This window comes from Symphalangus syndactylus, chromosome 2 (assembly GCF_028878055.3).
Source record: "Symphalangus syndactylus isolate Jambi chromosome 2, NHGRI_mSymSyn1-v2.1_pri, whole genome shotgun sequence".
NCBI classification, from domain to species: Eukaryota; Metazoa; Chordata; class Mammalia; order Primates; family Hylobatidae; genus Symphalangus; species Symphalangus syndactylus.
This window is the reverse complement of record NC_072424.2, coordinates 116,233,265-116,259,009: the sequence shown is the minus strand read 5'-3', so window position 1 is coordinate 116,259,009 and position 25,745 is coordinate 116,233,265. Positions and strand designations below refer to the sequence as shown.

Sequence of the window (25,745 nt, the reverse complement as noted above, 5' to 3'; positions counted from 1 at the left end):
GAGACAACTGTATCTAAGAGCTAGTTTTTTTAAAAAAAAGATAATTAGACAAGGACTCTAGTTTTGTAGATAGGCTAGTTTGGAGGATTACTGGATAGAATGAGGAGTTAACATTTATATACAATTTTATTTGGCAAAAATATTGGATTACATATTTATTTGTTCTGTCCTTTCAGGACTTCTGGTTGATCTTGCCTTTTTCCCCAGTATTTTACACTTATAAGGACTCTGGTTTGGAAGTCTCAAACTACCAAAGTAATATATCTAGGTAATGATGATCAAAAATAGACACTTTATATTTTCTTTAAAATTAATCTTCTTCTAGATATAAGACATACAGGGGAAGTATAACAAACAAATTAGACAAAAAAGAAAATGATGGCCCAAAGGAATGGCATTCACTAGGAGAGATGCACCCTGTCCAAAAGACATTGCCCAAGTTGCCAGGGGCTTTGGATTTTTTAAAAAATCTAACCATAGAGAGGTACTTCCATGAATTAGAAAGGTATATTATGCTTAATTATATGCAGTTTTTATTTCAAAATCCATAAATAATAGACTCTGGAGACTAGCCAGTATATAACACTTTAAAATCAAGGTATGATATTAATGCTTACTTCCAAAACTTATCTGATAAACTAAAATTTGTTGCCTTTCGTTTCAGTGAATTGGACATTTTGAATTTTTTCTTTTATCTTAAATCTGTCAGAAATGTATCTGAACATCACATTATTAGGTTTCATCTTTTAGAATCAGAGAGGATTATTTTGTTGATATATTTATTACACTTGGCTAGTGAACTTATCCCCATACATATTCTCTAAGCAGAAAAGGCCTCATCTAAAGGAATCCCTTTATGAATAATTTTTGGTAGTTTATACTAAGAAACTATCTACTTGACAAGACTTTTTAAAAACTCATAGCCTAAACCTTAAATAAACTAACTGGTAAATACTCAGCATCCTTAATTACATTATTTTTTAGAAATTCAAAATATTATTAATAAAAGAAAAAGTATAAATAATTATTTCTGTACATTATGTCTTAAAATCAGATAAATTCCATCAAGTTTGAGCAGCACCTAAGTGGTCTACACTTGTTTGTAGTTGTCTTTTTGTAGTTTGTTCTGTCCTTTAACCTGTAAAGACATACCTCAGGGTTACTGCAGCTATAGTTCCAGACCACTACAATAAAGTGAATGTTGCAATACAGCAAGTCACACGAATTTTTTGGTTTTCCAGTACCTGTAAAAGTTATGTTTACACTGTGCTGTGGTCTACTAAGTATGCAATAGCATTATGTTAAAAAAATGTACAGTGTAGAAATACCTGATTGCTAAAAAATACTAAGGATCCCCTGAGCCTACAGACAGTCGCAATCTTTGTGCTGGTAACGGGTCTTGCCTCGTTGATGGCTGCTGACTGATCAGGGTGGTGGTTGCTGAAGGTAGAAATGACTGTGGCAGTTTCCTAAAATAAGACAACAGTGACATTTGCTGACAGATCCTTCCTTTCTTGAAAGATTTCTCTGTAGCACGTAATACTGTTTACTAGCATTTTACCGACAGTAGAACTACTTTCAAAATTTGAGTCAATCTCTCAAAACCTGCTGCTGCTTTATCAACTAAGTTCATATAATATTCTGAATCCTTTGTTGTCATTTTAACGATGTTCACAGCATCTTCACTAGTAGAGTCCATCTCAAGAAAGCATTTTCATTGCATATCTGTAAGAAGCAATGCCTCCTTGTTTAAGTTTGATCATGAGATTGCAGCAATTCAGCCACATCTTCAGGCTCCACTTCTAGCTCTAGTTCCTTGCTGTTTCTACCACATCTGGAGTCACTTCCTTCACTTCATTCTTGATCCTCTCAAAGTTATCTACGAGAGCTGGAATCAATTTCTTCCAGACTCTTACTAATGTTGATATTTTGACCTTCTCCCATGAATTAAAATTGTTCTTACTGTGCTAGAGTAGTGAATCCTTTTCAGGTTTCCAACTTTGCTCAGATCTATCAGAGGAATCACTATCTGTGGCAGCTTTGGCCTTACAAAATGCATTACAAAATTAAGACTTGAAAGTCAAAATTACTCTTTAAGCCATGGGCTGCAGAATGAATGTTGTGTTAACAGGCATGAAAACATTTATGTCTTTGTACATCTTCATCAGAGCTCTGGGGTGATTAGGTGCATTGTATTTTGTGTGTGTGTGTGTGTGTGTGTGTCTGTGTGTGTGTGTGTGTATGTTTGGTTTTTTTTGAGACAGAGTTTCACTCTTGTTGCCCAGGCTGGAGTGCAATGGTGCGATCTTAGCTCACTGCAACCTCCGCCTCCTGGGTTCAAGCGATTCTCCTGCCTCAGCCTCCCAAGCAGCTGGGATTACAGACATGCGCCACCACGCCTGACTAATTTTTTTGTATTTTTAGTAGAGACAGGGTTTCTTTATGTTATTCAGGCTGGTCTCCAACTCCTGACCTCAGGTGATCTGCCTGCCTTGGCCTCCCAAAGTGCTGGGATTAGAGGCGTGAGCCACTGCCCCCCGGCCTAGGTGCATTGTAAATGAAATAAATCTTTTTTTTTTTCTGAGCAGTAGATCTCAACTGTGGACTTCAAAGTATTCAGTAAATCATGCTGTAAGCTGACATGCTGTCATCCAGGCTTTGTTGTTCCATTTACAGAGCACAGGTAGACTCTATTTAGCATAATTCTTAAGGACTCTAGGATTTTCAGAATGGTAAAAGAGCATTGGCTTCAACTTAAAGTCACCAGCTACTTTGGCTGTAACAAGAGTCAGTTTGTGCTTTGAAGCTTTGAAGACAGGCATCGACTCCTCCTCTTGTAGCTTTGAAAGTCCTAGATGCCATCTTCCATTAGAAAGTCGTTTCATCTACATTGAAAACCTGTTGTCGAGTATAACCACGTTCATCAATTAACCTACCTAGATTCTCTAGATAAATTTCTGCAGCTTTTCCATCAGCATTTGCTGCTTCACTTTTATGTTATAGAAATGGCTCCTTTCCTTCAACCTCATGAAACAACCTCTGCTAGCTTCCAGCTCTTCTTCTATAGCTTCCTCACCTCTCTCAGCTTTCACAGAATTGAAGAGAGTTAGGGCCTTGCTCTGGATTAGGCTTTGGCTTAAGGGGAATGTTGTGGCTGGTTTGATTTTCTGTCCAAACCATTAAGACTTTCTCCATATCAGCAATAGAGCTGTGTTTTTATTTGTGTATGTGCTGGAGTAGTACTCTTCATTTCCTTCAAGCACTTTTCCTTTGCAGTCACAGCTCCGTTAACTATTTGGCACGAGAGGCCTAGCTTTTGGCCTGTCTTAGCTTTTGACATGCCTGCCTCACTAAGCTTAATCATTTCTAACTTTTGATTTAAAGTGAGAGACATGCAACTCTTCCTTTCACTTGAACCCTCAGAGGCTATTGTAGGGTTATTAATTGACCTAATTTCATTATTGTTGTATCTCAGGGAATAGAGAAGCCCAAGAAGAGGGAGAGAAACTGGGAAACAGCTGGTCAGTGGAGCAGTCAGAACACACACAACATATATCAATTACATTTGCTGTCTTATGTGGGTGTGATTTGTGGCACCCCAAAACAATTACAATAGTAATATCAAAGATCACTGGTCACAGATCACCATAACAGATCTAATAATAATGAAAAAGTTTGAAATATTGCAAGAATTACCAAAACGTGACACAGAGACACACAGGAAGCACGTTAGAAAAATGGCATCAATAGACTTGCTCAACACAGGGTTGCCACAAACCTTCGACTTGTAAAAAAATAAAAATAAAAAAACACACAGTTATCTGCAATGCACAATAAAGCTAAGCACAGTAAAACGATGTATGCATGTATAGCATTCATCTGTTTCCTATCATATTCTGAAACTTTTTATACTGTGAAAATATTGGAGGGTCTGTTTTGGGAATAGAATTTTGGTGGTCCTTGTGATAAGATACATTAGTTTTTTCATATGCTTTTTAAGGTCTTTAGGAAATGTTTTTGTTTTAATAAGAAAGTTATACTTAGCTGTAGAGGGTGATAAAATAGCTGTATTTCTATTTTTTTTACATGCCTAGAATGGTTTCACATTTAAAATTGCTACCCAAAAGTATCAGGATTTTGTTTATGCTACTTAAAGACAGTTAAAAATCTACCACTAACTCCATGCAAAAACTAGTACAATTTTGAAAGAAAAACATGTATTTGTTTATATGAGTTCAATTCCAAACACTCAAAACTTACTGTTGAATGGAATGAGGTATTTTGAGTGTTTGGAATTGAACTCGTATACACTGATACACCGATACCAGTCAACTTCCCATCTTCTAAATTACTAAATGGCAAAATTTTGCACCTCCTCAAAGTGGGTTTTTTTTCTGTCCTGCCCTTTTGCCCATTTCCCTCTCTGGGTGGGACAGCCTCGTGTGTGTGTGTGTCTGTCTGTCTGTCTATCTGTCTTCAGCGAGTGAGTACTTTTTGAAAGAGGGTAGAGAGAGGAAATAGATCATCTTTGCTAAAAATACAAGCATAAAAATTCCTCTCCATCATCACAGTGAAGGAGAAGGCTTTATGCCAGGATCCTTCCTTCCAGGGTGCCATCTCCTTTGAGGTTGATACAAGCACATTGCTGCCATTTCAGTACTACCCTCTGCTATCTGAGTGAGCAAAAGGCATTCTATATCCAGTCCATGCCCTGGTTAGATTATGTGTTGGGAGAGGGAAGCCTCAGGAACCCCATCAGTCCTAGGGTCACATCCAGGTGTCCACTGACACAGAGAGGTGTGCTTGACTCGCGTTGCTCAGCAAAGCCCGTGTTGAGATAGATACTTTTGGGTCCTTGTTGGATGGAGATAACAGGGAGAACTACAGTTTTACTACTATTTTTAGAGATTCGATTTGTCTTAAGGATTGACTTTTTTTTTTCTCAGTACACTTTGGGTAGGTTCTTGTCTTTGTGATTTTTTTTTTTCTCATAAGCTCTGTTCTTTCCTTGGTAGCTTGAAATCTAACTGTTTACACTTAAGGTTTACCTCGTCCACGTCCCTCTCTGTTGGCCCTTCCTTGTGTTTCTTTCTTTCTGTCTTTTTTTTTTTTTTTCTTAACATACTATTCTCTGTTTGGTTGTAAAACTCCAACGAATAAATCATCCTAATTTGAGGAAATGTTCACTGGATCAGTTCCTGCTGGTTTCCCCGACTAGAACACAACAGATTGCTGTTGAATTTTGAATGTCACCAACAGACAGATAATGGCTTCAGATGGATAATGAAATGTTTGGAACACAGATGGGCCTGTAAATCAATTTTCTTTGCCTTAGAATTTCCTTCTGACATAAAGAATTAATGTAATTAACACTGTTTTATACCGGTACCCCTCAAATATGGTATCTCTGTGGCCCTATTGTTCAATTACTACATTCATCTGCCTTTGGGAAAAATGTGTCACTGCTTGATAGATGGTCTGCACAGTCACCCAGTGGGCGAAAGGCTACCTTGAAGACTTTACTGAAAGGTGATTATTTCAAAGTAAATCCTCCTCCAAGCCCTCAGCAGCCTTGATCTTGAAGGGATACCCTGAGAATTCCATACGCAGCACTCAAGCCATAGGAGGATTGGAGGCACAAGTTAAGAGAAGTACCTGACATTCATGACAATAATTTTTGTTTTAGAGCTATCAGTATCTTTTTAAATGTACTTAGATACCTACAGGAGAAAGGAAATTAAATCAAATAGAAAAATTTTTTTAAAATTCTGTCAGAGAGGGGTGAGGGTACACTTGATGGATTTTATTTTCAGGTAACAAGCCTCTTTCTGCTTTATCTCCAGCATCAGGCACTGGCCAAGATGATGTTGATGGCCACTCAGTGTACACCCCTGATCACTACTCTACACTAGGAAGGTTCGATAGCTATCGGTCTGCTGGGCAGCGCTCAGAAACCAGGGACTCCAGCTGTCAGACGGAGGATGTGAAGGTCGTACCACCTTCCATGAGGAGAATCAGGGCCCAGAAGGGGCAAGGCATTGCTGCCCAGATGGGCCACTTCTCAGGTTCCTCTGGCAACATGTCTGTGCTGAGCGATTCTGCGGGGATTGTATTCCCTTCCCGCCTCAACAGTGATGCTGGCTTCCATAGTCTTCCGCGTTCTGGAGCAAGGGCAAACATTCAGTCTCTTGAGTCGAGGCTGGGTGCCCTCGGCCCTGCAGGAGACACGAATGGCACTTTCCTCTACCAGAGAGGTCACCCACAAGCAGATGAAAACTTAGGCCATTTAGGAGGTGCCTCAGGGACTGGAACACTTTTGAGACCCAAATCCCAGGAGCCGAGACACTTCGAGAGTGAAAATGTAATGAGCCCAGCGTGTGTGGTTTCTCCTCACGCAACCTACTCCACCAGCATCATCCCAAATGCCACACTGTCTTCCTCTTCCGAGGTCATCGCTATTCCCACTGCTCAGAGTGCAGGGCAGCGGGAAAGTAAAAGTTCTGGCTCATCACATGCAAGGATAAAATCCAGAGACCACCTTATTTCCAGGCATGCTGTGAAAGATGATCATCAGTCTGCCGGTCACCACTGGAATGAGGGCCACACCACCATTCTTTCACAGGCTTTAGACCCTCATTCCTCTGGTGAACCCACACTGTTATCCCTGTGTGACTCAGCAGTCTCTCTAAATGCTCCAGCAAATAGGGAGAATGGGTCTCAAGCCATGCCGTATAATTGTAGAAACAACCTGGCCTTCCCAGCCCACCCCCAAGATGTGGATGGCAAGAGTGAATCTAGTTATTCAGGGGGCGGAGGGCACAGCAGCTCGGAGCCCTGGGAATACAAGTCCTCAGGTAATGGAAGGGTATCCCCCCTGAAGCCGCATTTAGCAACTCCTGGCTACTCCACTCCCACAAGTAACATGAGCAGCTGCAGTTTGGACCAAACATCCAACAAAGAGGATGCTGGGTCGCTGTATTCTGAGGACCACGATGGCTACTGCGCATCTGTGCACACTGACTCTGGACATGGATCTGGGAATCTGTGCAATAGCAGCGATGGCTTTGGGAACCCCAGGCACAGTGTGGTCAATGTTTTTGATGGAAGAGCTCAGAAAAACCAAGGGGACCGGTCCAATTACCAGGATAAATCCCTATCAAGAAACATCTCTTTGAAGAAAGCAAAGAAGCCTCCCCTGCCACCCTCCCGGACAGACTCCCTCCGCAGGATTCCCAGGAAGAGCAGCCAGTCTAATGGGCAGGTGCTCAACGAGAGCCTGATCGCCACACTCCAGCACTCACTGCAGCTGAGCCTCCCAGGCAGGGGTGGCAGCTCGCCCTCCCAGAGCCCCTGCAGTGACTTGGAAGAGCCCTGGCTGCCCCGCTCCCGGAGCCAGAGCACGGTTAGCGCTGGCAGCAGCATGACTTCCGCCACCACCCCCAATGTCTACTCCCTGTGTGGGGCCACGCCATCGCAGAGTGACACAAGCAGCGTCAAGTCAGAGTACACGGACCCCTGGGGTTATTACATTGACTACACGGGCATGCAGGAAGATCCGGGGAACCCAGCAGGGGGCTGTTCAACCAGCAGTGGGGTGCCCACTGGGAATGGGCCAGTCCACCATGTCCAAGAAGGGTCCAGAGCCACAATGCCCCAAGTGCCCAGTGGTTCAGTCAAACCAAAGATCATGTCACCAGAGAAGTCACACAGAGTCATTTCTCCATCCAGTGGGTATTCCAGCCAGTCGAATACACCCACAGCACTCACCCCTGTGCCTGTGTTTTTAAAATCAATGTCACCAGCAAATGGGAAGGGGAAGCCCAAGCCCAAGGTACCAGAAAGGAAGTCCTCTCTGATATCTTCAGTATCCATTTCCTCATCGTCCACTTCTCTTTCCTCTAATACTTCTACTGAAGGAAGTGGCTCTATGAAGAAGCTGGATCCAGCCGTGGGCTCTCCCCTGGCTCCTCCTCCTCCTGTTCCCTCTCCTCCATCCCTTTGTCCTGCAGACAGGTCTCTTCCTCCCCCACCTCCTGTAGCAGATTGCTTCCAGGGCTCTCCTCTGCCTCACTCTCCTGTGTTCCCCCCTCCGCCGCCAGAAGCTCTCATTCCTTTCTGCTCCCCACCTGATTGGTGCCTTTCTCCTCCCCGCCCTGCACTGAGCCCCATTCTTCCAGATTCACCTGTGTCCTTGCCATTGCCCCCACCTCTCTTACCTTCCTCGGTACCCCCACCCGCCCCACCTCTTGACCCCAAATTCATGAAAGACACCAGGCCGCCTTTCACAAATTCTGGCCAGCCAGAATCCTCCCGGGGATCCTTGAGGCCGCCTTCTACCAAGGAGGAGACCAGCAGGCCCCCCATGCCCCTGATAACCACGGAAGCATTGCAGATGGTGCAGTTGAGGCCCGTGAGAAAGAACTCAGGCGCTGAGGCAGCACAGTTGTCTGAACGAACAGCTCAGGAACAACGAACTCCAGTTGCTCCACAGTACCACTTAAAGCCATCTGCTTTCCTGAAATCCCGAAATAGCACAAATGAAATGGAGAGTGAAAGCCAGCCTGCCTCTGTGACAAGCTCGCTTCCGAAGCCTGCCAAGAGCTCGAGTCAGGGTGACCATGGCAGTGCGGCCGAGCGCGGTGGCCCTGTGAGCCGCAGCCCTGGAGCTCCAAGCGCTGGCGAGGCAGAGGCTCGGCCCAGCCCCAACACCACCCCACTCCCAGACTCTTCACCCAGCAGGAAGCCACCCCCCACTTCCAAGAAGCCCAAACTGTTCCTGGTGGTGCCACCTCCGCACAAAGATTTTGCAGTGGAGCCCGCAGAGAACGTGAGCGAAGCCCTCCGATCTGTGCCCAGCCCCACGAGGGGAGAGGAGGGCTCTGTGCACAGCAGGGAGGCAAAAGAGAGTTCTGCAGCCCAAGCTGGCTCTCATGCCACGCACCCTGGCACCTCGGTTCTTGAGGGAGGAGCTGCAGGATCCATGTCTCCCGGCAGAGTGGAAGCCAATGTCCCCATGGTTCAGCCTGATGTCTCACCAGCCCCCAAGCCGGAGGAGCCAGCCGAGAACAGTGCGGATACTGGGGGCGATGGGGAGAGCTGCCTATCTCAACAGGACGGAGCAGGTGAGTCTGGCTTCCTGGCTTCTCTCTCCTGTGCCCTCTGCCCATATGCAGCTGAACCAGATAGAGTTGATGAATGCTCACACGTGGAAAGAACCCAGGTAGATCAGATTCACGTTAAAGCTAGCAGTATGTAGGCTTCTGTTCTAAAACACAGATTAAGTTACCAACTTTGCATTTTGTTATTATTTTTAAAATCTAGACCTAAAGGCATGGCAGAAAATAGGGGGGTGGAGATGATCTGCAGCAGGCTGGGTATTAAATAGCAATGGGCAACACTCCCTTCCAAAGAGCCGCGCAAAGAAACGTTGCCACAAAATTTAAGAGAGATGCTATGGGCGTTCTATACTTTAACAAAGAATGAGCTCTGGCTCTCAGGCTAGTGTCATTTCCTCCCTTCTTTGTAAACTATCAAACTACAGACCCACGGCATCTCCCTGTAGTTCTCACATTGTTGGGAATGGCAGGGAAGCAGCATATTTAGAAGCTTGGCTGAGGACTGAAATTCTAGTCACTTGTGCGTCTTGTGTGCCTGCCTGCTTTTCTGTAGCTGGGGTGCCGGAGACCAACGCAGCCGGTTCATCCTCAGAGGCCTGTGACTTCCTCAAGGAAGACGGGAGTGATGAGGTAATGACCCCCAGTCGACCCAGGACCACAGAAGACCTTTTTGCAGCTATTCACAGGTATTTCAAACTCCTTCCTCTGACTTTAATCTACTGTGTAATTCCTTCCTTCCAAGCAGCACCTCAATTTACTTTTCTTCCTTGAGGTTTCTTCTGTCACCCAATCATAACTCTCTAACTTCACTGTTGATTTTTTAGTGGGTTTCTATAGTTTTATTTCCTCTGACTCCAATTTCTGTTTTACTTTGTCTCACTGATTTTTGTGACATTGGGGACAGTGGCTCAATGTGATACCTTCTGGTAGGCGCTGCTCTTCCTGGCAAGGAGCGCAGTGTGGCAGTCATAAGACAGAGTATATTAACAAGAGTCAGATTAAAGCGACTGACAGTACAGTCAGGAGGAGGAATGCTATGTTCTGTGGACTCAGGATGCACAGACTAGCTCCATGGGACTCTCTTCCTAAAGACGTTTTAGTTTATTATAATTTTTTTCGTTTTACAGAAAAACCACGATTATACAGTGCAATTTCTTTGGCCGCTTAAGTGTTTCTATAAAAGAGTACGACCCTTTAAGCGGGAGCAAAAGAATGATTTGTGCTTGTTAATATACCACTAGTGCCATCTACTGGCATCAGAAATTGTTGGGTTTAAAAACAAAAAAGGGTAAAATTTTCAAAGTAATGGCCTGAACTGTTTATACTTTTTATATGTGGTCACCTTTAAGAGTAAATATGACTTAGCACTAAGGTTTTACTTATTGCACCATTTTTCTGATTGTAAACAGCTGAGTACTCCCACAACAGTGTCATTGTAAAAACTGATGACTGTGTATGTGCAACTACGTTAAGCCGTAATGCTGTATAAACCTTTTGCTTCCTTCTAGACTTCTCTACTACAGTATTTCCAGGTAACTCTAATGAATGTCCTTATGCTGCCAAGGCCTTATTTTGCCCTGAATGAAGATCCTTTTTTTTTTTAACCTCCTGAAACAAAGCATCCTGTAGAATCATTTGATTCTGTGTGTGAATGATCTTATGTCAGCATTGCTTTCCCAATTCTTGGACTCTCCCTGAAAAGACTACTGCATAAGATGAAAAACATAGTGCTGTACCTACCTGAAACTCTTCATGCAACACATAAACATCTAACTTGGTGTGGGGGGAACGAAGCTGGTGAATTCATGTGCTTGTCAAGAATTATGCTCTTTATGTCGCTCCTCTAGTGTTGGTATAATAGATCCTACAGACTGCCCCCTTTAACGTGGACTGGTTTCTTTAATCTCATTAGAAGTGAAAAGGTAGCTAGTTGTCCAATTATTTCTCAAAACAGAGAAATGATAAATGATGCATGCTTTGAAACTTCACTGGCAATTCTAGAAGTTCCCATAGATGTTTCTAACTCTTAACCACGCTGGACACATAAGAAGCACTCAATAAATATTTCCTGAATTAAATGAAACCAACTGTATTTAACCATTAGAAGGTTCTTCCAAGACTCAGAGTATTTCATTTGGTATGGAATGCCCTGGGTTGCTAAATATACAGGCATATCTATCTATTTATAATAGCCATCCACGGAGAAGATTTGCGTGGCCTGGTTGTTCTGTGTACTAGATACTTGGTTCCAGTGAGGAAACCCAACTGTTGTGGGTCCAAATTACTGCGTATTTTTTCCCAAAAACTTGCTAAAGTCCTCTTCTGTATTTTGGCAACCTTCTTAAGGCACCGAAAAATGTGTGGTTTCTCTTACTAGGGCGTTACATCGACTGCAGATGTAGAATTCGGTCAGTTGGTATTATTCAGTGCACGTATGAGAGAAGTCAAAGCCAAGTAGGCCTTAGGAATGGATTGCAGAGAGAGAGTGAGGACACATGCTAATTTCTGTTGTAGCGTTGAGAATAAATTAGCAGACATAGTAAAAATCCATCTACTGTCTGTGCTTTTTTAGGGCTTTATTTTTATGTCCTTCGGCGCTTAAGCTCATAATTTAAAGTAAAGAATATCTAAGTTGAAACACAGCTTCCAAATTTTATAATGCAAATTAATTCGCTTCAGATCTAAAGCCAGATGGAAAATGTAGAACACCAGTTGAGGTGTGAAGTTTTTATATTTATTGAAGTAATTAGTTTTAAAATCAGTGTTAACTGTTTAAGCACTTTTTATAGCCGTCTTCATTAAAAATACATATTCGTGTGTGTGTGTGTCTGTGTATGTATATGCAAAGAATTTGTACGTTTAGATTTAATCATTTTAGTGGGCACCTGCTCCTGAGAGATGGCAGTGCTTTCATAAAATCCCATCTTTCTTCCTTTTTTTTTTTTTTTCTTTTTGATACAGAGTCTCACTCACTCTGTCACCCAGGCTGGAGTGCAGTGGTGTGATCTTGGCTCACTGCAACCTCTGCCTCCTAGATTCGAATGATTCTCCTGCCTCAGCATCCCAAGTAGCTGGGATTTTAGGTGTGTGCCATGCCCGGCTAATTTTCGTATTTGTAGTAGAGACATGGTTTCACCATGTTGCTCAGGCTGGTCGGTCACCCCATCTTCTTTCTTAATTCTATGTCTACAATTAAAGGTCATAGTTTTACTCAAGTTTAGTTGTGACTTGTTCAGTGGATCTCAGCATAGTCTCACCATTTAAAATCTAAATTACAAATTAAGTCACCAGCCAATACCTCAAAGAATGAAATGAGCAGAGCTGCTTTGGGGAGTAGACCATGTAAGTGGTGAGGCCATGTGCTATAAGCTCCAGTCCTAGTTGTCATACTGACAAGTTACCTTTCCTCAGTTACCTTTTCTGAAACCCAAAGTGGTTGGACTAGACCATTTCTAACGTCTTTTCTAGCTCTACAATTTCGAGATGTTAGGATGTCTGTAGTTTTGTCGGCCCATCCTAACTCTTATCAGGGCACTGCTCTTGTTAACTACTGAGCGGGACCATGAAACCTGTGTCGTAGGCCATGTTCTGCAGTCCCAAAGAGTCTGGTGCCCTGTCCACTCTGGCCACCCTTCAGACTCTGTATTGGGTCCTTACCATTTCCCAGCTTCTGCTTTAGTGGCATCTTTTTGACCAGAAGAATGGAGATGACCCCAGGAACACTAAGCCCAGGGCAGCCAGCATGGGCCCATGCTGCCCTCTGTCTTGCTGTGTAAGCCACGTAAAAACTAAATCCATTTTCTATGTGACATTCAAAGGTTTGTTAAGCACCTGCTCTATGCCTGACCAATTATGGCTATCACTGCATTCATGTGTACTGACAAACTGTGACCTATATACTGTTATTCCCCTTTTTGTGATAGGAAAAATACACAGTCAGAAATGTTAACTTGTCCAAGGTGACAGAACAAGGAAGCTTTAGCACTGGGAGTTATGTAGCTAGCTTCTTTATTTCACTTAATCTTCACAAACCTGTGAGGTTGGTATCTTATAAGTGAGGAGGCACGGCATGCATGGGTAATTTGTCCCAGGTCACACAGCGAGAGGTGGGAAGAGTCTAGTTTCAACTCTTAATCTGTATGTACAGATATCATACTCTCAACCTTTCCCTGCTGCATATTCTACAATTTTATAGCAGGAAAAGAGATACCCACGTCTTTATTCTATTAACTGTGTTGAGTTTCCTTAAAGCAAGTTCTCCTGCACTTAGCTAAGAGACACACACTGAGTTGTTGTCATGAAGAGACCAGCAAGGGGCCACTTGGCTCATTGGCTTCATCATCTCTTTGTCACTGGCAATGGAAAGCACATTGAACAGTGAGGTTCTTAGAGACTCAGGACAAGAAATACCTACAGGAAACCTTCAGCTTTCTTTGATTGCCCGTTTGTCTTCCCCACCCCACCCCACGCCTCACATTTTCTTGATCAGTGCAAGGTTTGCTGAGCCGATCATGAAGCAGGGTCTGGCATGGAGGGTTCGCCTTTGTTTTCTGGAAGGCTGGATTTTAGAAGTTGGCACATGGTCCTGGAAGAGCTGAGGAAGACTGGTCTGATGGCAACTTCTAGAATAACTTTGAATGTGAAGCTGAGGAGTTGTTCTAGGACATGGAGTGGGGTACATCTTAGTACAGGGGATATTCTGCCATGGAACAAGAAAAGGAAGCATAGAAAGAAAGGAGGGTCAGCATGTGAAATTCACTCCGGATCAGCCCGTCTAGGAGAGACCAAGGAAACCTGGCCATTATTAAAACTTTTGGTCCTATCCAAAGTAAGTTAATACAGTGTCTAAGATTTGTTTCAAATAGGGAGGGTGGAGACAAAAGAAGGGTGACAGTAATTAATGATTATCATAGGTGAGTTATGGGCTCATGTGGTCTTGCAATGAGCTGTTCTCTTTTGTGTGGGTGTTTGAAATTTTCCAAAGTTAAAAATAAATTATTTGCCGGGCACGGTGGCTCACACCTATAATCCCAGCACTTTGGGAGGCCGAGGCAGGCAGATCACCTGAGGTCAGGAGTTCGAGACCAGCCTGGCCAACATGGCAAAACCCCGTCTCTACTAAAAATACAAAAATTAGCTGGGCATGGTGGCAGGCGCCTATAATCCCAGCTACTTGGGAGGGTGAGGCAGGGAGAGTCGCTTGAATCCGGGAGGCAGACGTTGCAATGAGCTGAGATTGCGCCATTGCATTCCAGCCTGAGTGACAGAGTGAGACTCTGTCTCAAAAAAATAAAATAAATTATGCATTTATTACTTTTTCTTTTTTTTGAATAGAGATAAGGTCTTACTGTGTTGCCTAGGCTGGTCTCGAACTCCAAGCTCAAGTGATCCTCCTACCTTGGCCTCCCAAATTGCTGGGATTATAGGTGTGAGCCACCATGCCCAGTCAAAAATAATTTTTTTGAAAGTGAATCTTAAGTAGATGGTGACCTGAAGATGCAATAAAAGAAGCAGAGTGGTGTGGCTGATAGCCTGTGGTCCCATGGGAATTAACCTTTTTCTTAATGTTATTAAATCTCAGATCCAAAAGGAAAGTCCTCGGCCGTAGAGATTCAGATGATGACCATTCCCGAAACCATTCTCCTTCCCCGCCCGTGACACCCACCGGTGCTGCCCCGAGCCTGGCCTCTCCAAAGCAAGTGGGGTCGATTCAGAGAAGCATCCGAAAGAGCAGCACCAGCAGTGACAACTTCAAAGCTCTGCTGCTAAAAAAGGGCAGTCGTTCAGACACCAGCGCCCGCATGTCTGCAGCAGAGATGCTCAAGAACACAGACCCTAGATTCCAGAGGTCAAGGTCAGAGCCTTCACCAGATGCCCCCGAGAGCCCTTCAAGCTGTTCCCCAAGCAAGAACAGAAGGGCGCAGGAGGAGTGGGCCAAGAACGAAGGCTTGATGCCTCGGAGTCTGTCCTTTTCCGGCCCCAGGTACGGCCGCAGCCGAACGCCGCCGTCTGCCGCCAGCAGCAGGTACAGCATGCGGAACCGGATCCAGAGCAGCCCCATGACCGTCATCTCGGAGGGAGAAGGGGAAGCCGTGGAGCCTGTGGACAGCATAGCCCACGGGGCTCTGGGCGCTGCGGAGGGATGTTCCCTGGACGGACTGGCGAGGGAGGAGATGGACGAGGGTGGTCTGCTCTGTGGGGAGGGGCCTGCCGCCTCCCTGCAGCCCCAGGCCCCCGAACCTGTGGATGGGACAGCCAGTGCAGAGGGCAGAGAGCCCTCCCCACAGTGTGGCGGTTCTCTGAGCGATGAGAGTTAGGGCCAAGAACATAACTCTCCCAGGTGACACGGGGGGAGATGAGCAATGCAGCACTCTAGGAAGCCTGCTAGGCGCCCTTCCCTGGCTCACCCGGGGAGCCCACTCTGCTTCTGTGCTGTGGGCCCCGGGGTTGCCAGCCCTGCAGTTTGAGTGAAGGGTTATTTAGGACTCACTTGGCACTTGCCCTGTGGCTTAAGAACAAGTAGAAGCTTAAACTTCTGAAAGTGCTTCCTGGGGAAGATTTTTTTTTTTTTTTTTTTTTTTTTTTGCCAAATGCTGGGTGTGTGTGTGTGCATTTTCAACACATTTTAATTTTTAAAAAATACACATATACACAAACAACATGTACAGAAATAGAAGAAAGCAAGCCAGACTTAAGCTTGGTAGAGTAACGGAGTCCTCTGGACTAGGCGGTAATTGCTTTCAGAGCATTACGTTTATGGAAATCAGCAAGTTCTGTAAAAATGGAGAAGATGTTACTTCTAAGAAAGAGGCAGTAGAGTTGCTGGTTCTTAATGCACAGAACACACAGATATATGCACACGTGTGCTGCTGAAGTGAGGCAGGTCTGGTGAGCACGGAGAGGCTGGGAAGGGGCTAAGTGACTAATTGGTTCAGGTACTTTTTTCTGGGGGAGGTAGACTTTGCTTCTTTTTTGTAAAAATGACAAACATGTAGAAGTGGCAATGCTGTAACCTGGTGCCTGCTGCTGTGCAGCCACATACACACAATTGTAGCCTGATTTTTAGAAGTGTGGGTAATTTTTTAATGAATTTCCTCCTTGAGTAGCAGCTGAGGTCATTGACAACTGAAGTGATGGTGTGGGCATAGAGAGAGGGGAAGGGTTGGAAAGGAGTAAGTGATACACTGTTGGAATTTGTTTCCTGCCTATGAAATAAAATTATTTTTCAGAATTAAATTTGAAAACTTGCACTACAGAACTATGGGTGGAGCTTTTCCTTTTACTACAGTTTTTTGTTTTTTTTTTTTAACCAGAGTTTAAACTCCCATTAGGCAATTTCCTGTCACTTGAAATGTCAACATTTGCTAACTTTTGGATATCCTTTTGGTTACACCAAAGAAAAAGTTATGGCTATTTTTTTTGCCTACAGTATCATGTCCTAATTCAGAAAGATTTATCAAAATCTATTATATATTATCTTACTTTGAAGAAAATGCTAAATAGCTCTTGTCAAATAAACTGATAAAAATTGGTAGGGCCTGGCTATCAATTAGCCCTGGGAAATGAATTTTTAGATTAAAAAGGTTTTTTTGCATCATTTGGTTTGTGCGTTTTTATATTTGTTTATAAATAATTGAGTTGCTAATTATCTTCTAATCTCCTCCAATCAGATTTTCAACAATTTTAGAAATGGGACACAAGTGTGCGAAGTCTTTATTTTAATGTAATAATCTCATTACCCCCACCCTTACTCCCTTAACTTCCATGTACTTAGACCCCTTTATTTGTTAAATAAGCCAGAGTATTGTCTTCTTCATTAGAAGGACCTAGGATGACAATGCGGAGATTCTTGGTCTGAACCTAGTGCGACTACCACCTGCCAACTTTTGGGGGGTATGGAAATACTATCTAAAAGTTGGACTGCACGAGTCAAATCTTTATGAGACTTATAAACTAAAACTTTAGATACCCATTTAGAAATGTCTTTGAGGCAAAAACAAACCTAAAGAATGAAGACTCTTTCCCTTCTCTGAAAAAAACAAAACACTGCTCTTCACACAACCAGAAGCCAAGACCAGGGATTTGGAGCAGTTGTCTACTAATTTGGCACAAAGATCGTTTGTTCTTTAGAAAAGTGGCGTTGGCTTTTGAATATGAAATCTTCTCATAGCTGCCTAAAAAAGACTAGAATGTATATGGATATCAGAAACCTTTAATACATAATTTATGCAAAGATAAGATAAAGCAACATAACACTAATTATAAAACTTTTTAAATCCCCATTTTTAATGAAAAATATACATTTGTATTTAATTTGCTTTGAATAAACAATTGTAAATATTTGAAACATTTCTTTTTGTTTATACATGCATTTTTTTTGAATAATGAGATAGGTCTTCTTGTACAGAATTGTTGAGTGTGTTGCTGGATACAAACAGAAAAGCAGTGAGACCAGAAGGTCTCCGGGGGAGGTGACAACCCAACAGAGGAGGTGGAACATCACAGACACTGGATGGCACCATCTACAAGGGCAAGTGGAAAAACAAGTCCACATTGTGTCCTATGGACTTTGGAATAAAATACAAATAACCTATCGACTGGTGGTTCAGATGACGTGGCATGTGGAGAGACATGAGAACTTCTCACAGGCATGGATGAAATACAGGGAGAGAAGAATCAAGACTCATCCCTGAAACATGGCACCTTCCGTGTGGCTACTCTACTCTGGGGGGCCCGCTTCTGTTATGGACCGCACCTTAAAAAGCTCCACAGGGGTAGATCTGATGGCTCTCATACCCTCATACTTTAAGTTCCAGATAATCATAGACAGAAGCCCCAGCCCTAAATTATTTCCACTTTATTTTCACTATCAGTGGGGAGAGAAAAAAATGACTGTTTGGTCTGAACCTCAATGCGATCTGCTTTCTGCCATCCTACTATTTCTGAAGAATCTTGATTGAACTCTTGCTTTTCCTGTGGGGGTGACTGTATATTCCTTAGGAGAATCACAGCGAAAAGGAGACGTTTCTGTGTCTCCGTCTTTCTCCCCACCCACCACTGGCACCCTGCTCTGTGGTGGCATCTTAGGAGAAGAGGGGAAAGAGTGGCTTTCTTGGTTCTGCAGGGGTTCAGCCTGCATGCGATGCTGATTCCATCATCAAATGAGCACAGCAGCATAATTTGCTTTGGCAGATATGAGGATGTTGGGGGAATGGAGGGTTATTTGAATGAAACATGGACCTGATTCTTGCACCACTTTCCTTAATAAGCCACTCAGTAACTGTAATACCGTTTCTCTCAGTTGCCTGCTCTGACCTACCTTCCACAGCGGCCAGCCTTTATTCACAGGGTAAGGAGTAGAGCAATCTGTAGTCATTTGTTCAGCAATGGGAAAAAAACAAAGTCCTAATAAATGCTTCTCATGTGCTAGGCAAAGACAAGGAGGCCCAAAGATAGAAAATGTGGTTAAGCTATCAGTAAGGGGCACGATCCTACTGCCAGTTTAGATTTTTCAAGAAGTAGACACTGAGATAGTTAGAATACCAAAGGTTTTATTATTGGAGTAAGCACCTTTGAAAGGAAAAGAGGAAGCAGGAGGAGGCAAGGAGAGCAGGCGAGCTGCCATCCCAGGGGAACTCTGGGAAAAAGGTCACTCATTGGAGGAGTCCTGGGTTGGATTGAAACAGCTAGGTCCTTGTACCACGGCCTTGCTTGGTCTTTGGCAAGAGGGCCCCCTCAGAAAAGCATGCTCTCAATTTCCATAATTTAGTGAAATCATTGGCCACCAACCTCTCCTGTCTTGAGAATAGTGTGACCTCAGCTTGAAAGCTAAGGTGGATCCTGGTGAAGTAGCAGCTGGTGGCTGCTGGCTACCCACACTCCTTGCAGCTGGATGGCATGTCTTGTCTTGAAGGGTGATCTAAGTGGCACCTCTCCATGCCTGCCATGGTCCACCCTTTGCCTATGTGGATCCATTCCCCCAAAAACACGCAGAGAGTGACTGTTCCAGGGCACCAATGGCGCTCCTGAGGATAAATGTTGAAAGAGGAGTTTGGTAGGACCAACTATAGCACCTTCCTGCAAATGGTTTTGGAACCACAACTGGTCCTCATTACTCCTCGCTTCATTCTAAATTCCCCTCACCCATAACTGTCATCTTTGCTGGTCTTGGTGGCTTTTTTGGTAGTATAAATCAAGTTCTCATTCCTGAGGGTCCTGAGCTCCTGGGAGCCAAACCCTTCTCAGACCAGGGTTGCTGCACTAGTCCATTCACTAGTTACAACTGGGCAAGGAGTACAGAGGGTCCATTCAGTAGTTACAACTGGGCAAAGAGTACAGAGGGTGCCTCCAGTGGATCCGCTAAGTTCCACACACATTGGTCTTGCCCCCATCCTCTGACAGCAGGCTTACGTCCTCTTGCAGTTCAGGGTCAATTACCCTTGACTAGATGGTGACTTCTTGCCTACTGGTCCCTGAACACAAAAGAGTCCAAAGTGCCCACATAGTAGCAACAGACTGTAGTTCAATGGGATTCTTGCAGTATTGCCTAGAGAAGATATAAACTCTCTGAGAACTAGGACTTCTGATGCTGTAGAACCTGGAGTTGCAGGCATGGGAAGTATTAAGTCCCTCAGTGGTTCATTGGGTGTGATGGTAAGTGGGGTCACTCCTGCCTCCACTCCTTGGTTCTGAAATCTATATATCCCTGGTGTAGACACAGCATCATACAGGCTTTCTGATTCAATAAGTATACTGTGTGCAGGAGATGGTGGCACATCTTGGCAGGGTATTGTCTCCCACCTGGCGCTAAAGCAGGCCATGCCAACATTCCATCAGGCTAGCAGCTTCTAGGTGCCGCAGTATGTGATTGGAGCAGTGGATCCTATGGCCATTGGCAAACTCTCCCTGATTGGGTGCTAACATGTATAGATCACGTATTCAACAAATCCATGCTGACAGGTCAGATGTTTTGTAAGTAAGTCCCTAGATTGTGTTCGCACCCCGTAGGCCCGAAAGGAACCACATACCTAGAATAGGAAGTCTGTCCTTGTGTAAATAAACTGCTGGTGCTTCTAGGAAAGAATGGGCCTACCATATGAATTTGCTATCAAGTGACCAGTTGGTCCTCACAGCCTCATAAGGGTCTCAGCATTGGTGTCTATTGCTGGCAGGTTGGATAGTCAGAGTGAGCAGTGTCTAAGTTGGCCTCAGTAAGTGGCAGCCCATGTTGGTGGGTTCCATGCACAGCCTCCATCTTTGCCACCACTGCCACTTTGTGTGTGCATTTTGCCAGCACTGAGGTGGGCACTGGCAAGAGCGAATAGAACAGGCTAAGTCATTTCATCTACTTGGTTGTTTAGTGTCTCTTCTGTGGTGGGTGCTATCTGGTGGGCATTAACATGTGATACAGTTTTTCAAGTTCTGTGTCCACTCCATATGCCCATCCACGTCTCTACCCCAGACCTCCTAATCATCCATGTTTTTTCCTCCCAAACTCCTGATCAGCTGGCACGCCATTTTCTGCCATTTCCATAAATATACAGTCCTCCCTCACAAAGTGAATGATCCGGTGTACCTCAAAAAATTCTGCCCAGTTTTTGCAGGAAGATTGCAATTTTTTTCCCGTTTTTCAATGTCACCTTTGAATGAGGGTCCATTTTCAGCTTGCAACTACAGAAGAAGATAACTAATCAATAAACCAAGCCCAAGCATTCCTCTTCCTTCAGTGGATCATACAGGTCCTCCAACAACCACAGGGAGGGGGGATGTAGGTGCCACTGTGCAGACATGGCGGTTGGGATAATTGCTCTTGCAGTTTGCTTATGTCCTCCGGTCCGGCTTGGAACTGCTCCTGTACATATCATTTCCATCTTCCAATGGGCTGCTGCCGATCCTACTAGCTTATGACTTAGTGATTCCCACAGGACCTAGTTAAGATGAGCAGTTCTGGATATGGCATCACTGGGTCTCAAAGTTCCGTGTCTACCAGGGCCCAGTAGCACAGCAGAGGCTGTTTTTCAAAAAGCATATGATTCTCTCCTGCGGTTAGAACCACCTTGCTTCAGGGCCCCAGGGACCTGCATTGTGATTCTCTCATTGGGCCTTGTCATCTATTCCACACTGCATCTTCTTTCCCCCTACCTCCAATACATAAGATCTGCCACATCACATAATTCAAGCTGCTAATTTCTTCATATCTGTCACTTCTGGGTCTACTTCTAATGATTACTCTTTTTTTCCTAATTATGGGCCATAATTTATATTTCTCTTTGTTTCCAGTAATTTTTTACGGAATGTTGGGAATTATGAGTGTTATGTTGTTTGTTGATGGATTTTGTTATATTCCTATAAATGGTATTGGGCTTTATTCTGATTCACAGTTAAGTTTCTTGAAATCAGTTTGATCCTTCTAAGGCTTCCCTTTAAGCTTTGTTAGGGGAAGTCCAAAGAAGCCTTTGGTCTAGGGACAATTTGACCTCAGTACTAAGGCAACACCCTTTGGAGGACTCCACCTGATGACCCATGCATTATGAGTTATTTCTACTCTAGCTAGTGAAAACAAACTTTTCCCAGCCCCATAGATGATCTGTAAATTATTTGCTCTACTACTTTCCAGTTACTCATTTCTTGGCTTAAGTAGTTTCTTCTAACACCTTCACTCAGCCAAGGACTCTAGGGGACCCACTGCAGACCTACAGCACTCTCTGTGTGTGTGCTACTTCCTTCTCTCCTCTCACTTACTCACCTTGGCCTCTGGTGACACTGATCTCCATCTCAACACAGCAGGACCACTGGTCTCTGGCTTCCCCCTCCCTGCTTTGCTGCCTAGAAACTGCCTCCAGGCCATTAGCTTGAGCAATCACTGGACTCACCTCATTATTCCCCCTTCTCGCAGAGATCACAGTCCTGTACTATGAACTTTCAGTGTCTGAAAACCATTGTTTCATATATTTTGTCTGGGCTTTTAGTTGTTTAAGAGGGACAGGTAAATTGGGTTCCCAATTCATCATCATGGCCAGAAGCAGATGTTCACCTGAGGTGCTTAAAAAACACTGTTCAAGGCAATATTTATTATGGTTTACTGCCCTGATTGGAGGAGAGGGAGTTTAGAAGCTTATACTCTTTCCCCACAGGTCAAGGAACAAATGTAGGGGTTATTCTGCCTGCCAAGGATGTCAGTCTCAATTATACAGTCAGGGATTGGGCAGATAACCTGCAGGCCCAGGAGATCTGCTGTAAGCCAAACTTTGATTAGAACTACATTTACTTTCTAACCTCTGTATGCTCCCATTTTAATGGGAAGAGGAGGAACTGTAATGACACTTTGGGTTTCTGGGTATCAGACATTAACTTAGACCCTGACGTATCCAGGTATTCCTCTTTCCCCAGGATAGAGCCACCTAAGTAAACGGCCATAGATCCTTTAGAAAAAGAATGAGGGGATCATTACTGTGTACACCTGCTGAAATGTTGCAGGAAACTTTCCCCTAGGATACAGTCACCTCTGCAATTAATGAGCTCTAGGTCAGAACACTGAACTAGAAACTGGCAAGGAATCGTGTTTTTATTTTTTTAATTGGAGTGATCTCTCTCAGTCCCCTGCTCATCAATTCTTGCTTGCTTTTGATTATATAAAAAGCCTTACCCTTGTTGATTAGTCAGCTGTTTTGTCCCTAGGAATGCCTTGTTCTACCAACTATTTCCATGAGACTTTACAGGTCAGGGCCCCTTGGCTGCCATTTGGAGCTTAGTGGTTAACAGGATACTGATGGCACCCTGGCTTCTGTGGCTGGCACTGCCACCTGGGCTCTTCAAGGTCTCATCATCATCCACATTGCTCTCAGCAAGCAAAGTTCCATCAGAGCCCTTCCTGCCAGCCCCAGCCTGCCGAGGAGAGCCACCGCTGAGCTCCTTCATGATGCTCAAGCCCGCTTATCAGTGCATTCCCAGGGGCCTTGCTGAAGGATGGGTCCCCTGGGCCTTCCCGTGGAACATAATTGTCTGATGGGTCACCTTGCCTCATATATCCATGCTGGCATGCTCCCTTCCCTGAGCCTTCTCATTCCTGTCTCTATTGTTTGTCCCAGCCATTCAGGCATTTCAACATTTTGATCACTCTTTCTAGGCTTCTACCAAGCTGCCCTAGAGCAGTGAGTCTGTATTATCTCCTGGCATTTTTCTCATGGTGTGAAATCCTCTATCCTGAGAGCCCGAAGTCAATATACCCTCTCCTTTATCTAGTTGTATAAACCCAGCCCCTTTGACCATGCACCCTCAGGATCCAGTCCCAAGAGTACACCCCTGGCCCCTGCAGTACATGCCACCAGGTTAGGTGGCTCCTCTGGCATAGAGTCCATTTCTCCCTCATCAGACCCCTCAGCCGCAATCAGTTATGTTGTGACTTAAGTCTCGTTATAGGCCTGGTAGCCAGGAGAAGGGGAGGGACCAATCCTGAGGGGCACCTGTTGCTTCATGGGGAAAGACCTTGGACACTGTCTTCCCTTGTGTTAGGGAAGAGGCAGGAAGGGAGGGTAGTTCCAGCTTTTCATGGGGAAGGGTGGGCCTCTTCTGAAGGATCTGAATATTCAGGGAGTCTCCTAGGGAGGCAGATGGTTGGGGATATCCACTAAATGCTCCCATCCCATGTTTTAGGTTCCCAAGTTTGATTCCGACCTTGATCTAACAGGCCTGGCTTGGTTGAGTATTTGTTGGCTGTTAGCTACTTTTACCATCAAATCCTGTGCTTGACCTTCAGCTTGCTCTGCTTGGCTACAGCATGAGATGAGGATTGTTGGCAAGCTACCACAGAGACTCTGCCGCTCACACTTAGTTTTGTTTGTTAACTGACCTCAGCTTTTCATTATCCACTTGCAGGACGTCAATCCAACTCAGCAATAACCATGGAAGCCCATTGTCCTTGTCTCTTTTATCCACCCTTCCCATATTTGAGACACCCAAATCACCCACCAGTCATTGCGTTCCCCTGCACCAGCATGCCATTTCATCTGAAGTCTTCCATCACTGGACAGCCTTCTTGTGCCAGGGACTGTCTGTGCCACCTATCCACCAGGGATGGGGGCCTCCGAGCCAGCCAGACAGTGAGTCACTCAGCCTGCAAATGCTGTCTTACCACCTACGTTCGTGGGCCACTGGTACCAATTGTGCCAATTTTAGGCTGAGATGGAGTTAGGAGTACAAAACTGGTGAAGTGACATCTCTGAAAGGAAAAGGGAAAAGCAGGATTGAGCAGAGGAACTGTACGATCTAACAAAGTCTCTACCAGCCCACCAAAAAGCTCCAGAGCAGAGACTGCTTATTAGAGGGGTTTCGAGTTGGTAGAAATGACTAGGTCTTTTTTTTTTTCTTTCTGAGACAGGATCTTGCTCTATCACCCAGGCTGGAGTGCAGTGGCATGATCATGACTCACTGCAACCTCCGCCTCCCGAGCTCAAGCAATCCTTTCGCCTCAGGAGCTGGGACTACAGGCGTGTGCCACCACGTTTGGCTAATTTTTTATTTTTTGGACAGTCTCACTAGGTTGCCATGACTGGTCTTGAACTTCTGGGCTCAAGCAATCCTCCCACCTTAGCCTCCCAAAGTGCTGGAATTACAGATGTGAGCCACTGCACCTGGCCTAAATGGCTAGGTCGTATACCACCACCTTGCTCAGTTATTGGCTGGAAGTTGCCAGAAAAAAGCGTGCTGTCAGCTACCACTGCCTTGCTCAGTTATAGACTAGGTCCCCCTTTCTCCCATAGAATAGTGTGTCCTTGTCTTGAAATCTGGCGTGGACTCTGAAGGCAATAACAGGGGAGACTGTCGGCAAACCACACCCCTCACAGCTGGGCGGCTGGTACTTTCTTGAAGCTAAATTTGAGTGGCACACCTCACGTTGTCAGCCACAACTTCAAATCCCAGAATAAAACTGACCATTCTTTGGCCACAGTAACAATTAAGTACCAGAAACAATCAATGACAATTTCACATCAGTAACCTCACCTCTAAACGAGGCTTCCAAATCATGCTAATCAGCAGCAGCCTCACTCTGGTAACCTGAATCTCCACAATTAAAGCTCGATCAACTCCTAAATGCTTTTGAAATTCTGTTAATCCTTCCTAAAACCCTGCATAAGGTCAGCAGTTTTCTTTATCCGAGAGACTGTGCCCTACAAGAGCAGTGCTCTCTTGCTCAGCAAGCAGTGTGTGCAGCTTTTTGTTCTGGGTACCAAACGTGGCCTCTCCCTTTAACACTGTCACCTCTGCCCCTGGCTTTCATCTGACTCCTCCTGGCCATTCAAGTCTCAACTGTCTCTTGAGAGGCCTTTGCTGACCACCTTATGTGATTCCACCACACCCTACCTAACCACACTCTACCCCACTGTCCTATTTCAGTTCTTCATCACGCTTGCCAATTTCAAGTATCTTATTTGTGTTGAACTCCCTCACCCTCTAGAATGTAAACTCCATGAGGCCAGGGGCCTTGTCTGTGGTGTTCACAGTGGGAGGGTGAATGAAATAGTTAAGGAGGTGGAACGATGTTGTTGGAGTTAGTGAAGAGGAAGTCAGTGATGAGGGGCTTGGGACACAGATTTTCTTACCACCTCCCAGTCCTTAGCAGAGTGCTTGGAA

The 25,745-nt window shown here is 44.6% G+C and overlaps 1 protein-coding gene across 6 annotated transcripts in view; it reads left to right on the top strand.

The window, feature by feature from the left end:
- NHSL1 (NHS like 1) overlaps positions 1–17,468 on the top strand; it is a 148,767-nt gene extending 131,299 nt beyond the window's left edge. For 4 of the 6 annotated variants that reach the window (XM_055265374.2, XM_063622618.1, XM_055265416.2 and 1 more), the window contains 3 exons: positions 5,844–9,122; positions 9,670–9,802; positions 14,698–17,468. In XM_055265374.2, the coding sequence (XP_055121349.2) occupies positions 5,844–9,122; positions 9,670–9,802; positions 14,698–15,433 (4,148 nt within the window). In that variant the 3' untranslated portion in view covers positions 15,434–17,468. Of the gene's footprint in view, positions 1–5,843; positions 9,123–9,669; positions 9,803–10,624; positions 11,200–14,697 lie in introns of those variants that run through there. The other 2 variants (XM_063622624.1, XM_063622627.1) reach the window with 1 other exon arrangement.
- The last annotated feature ends 8,277 nt before the right edge of the window (positions 17,469–25,745 follow it).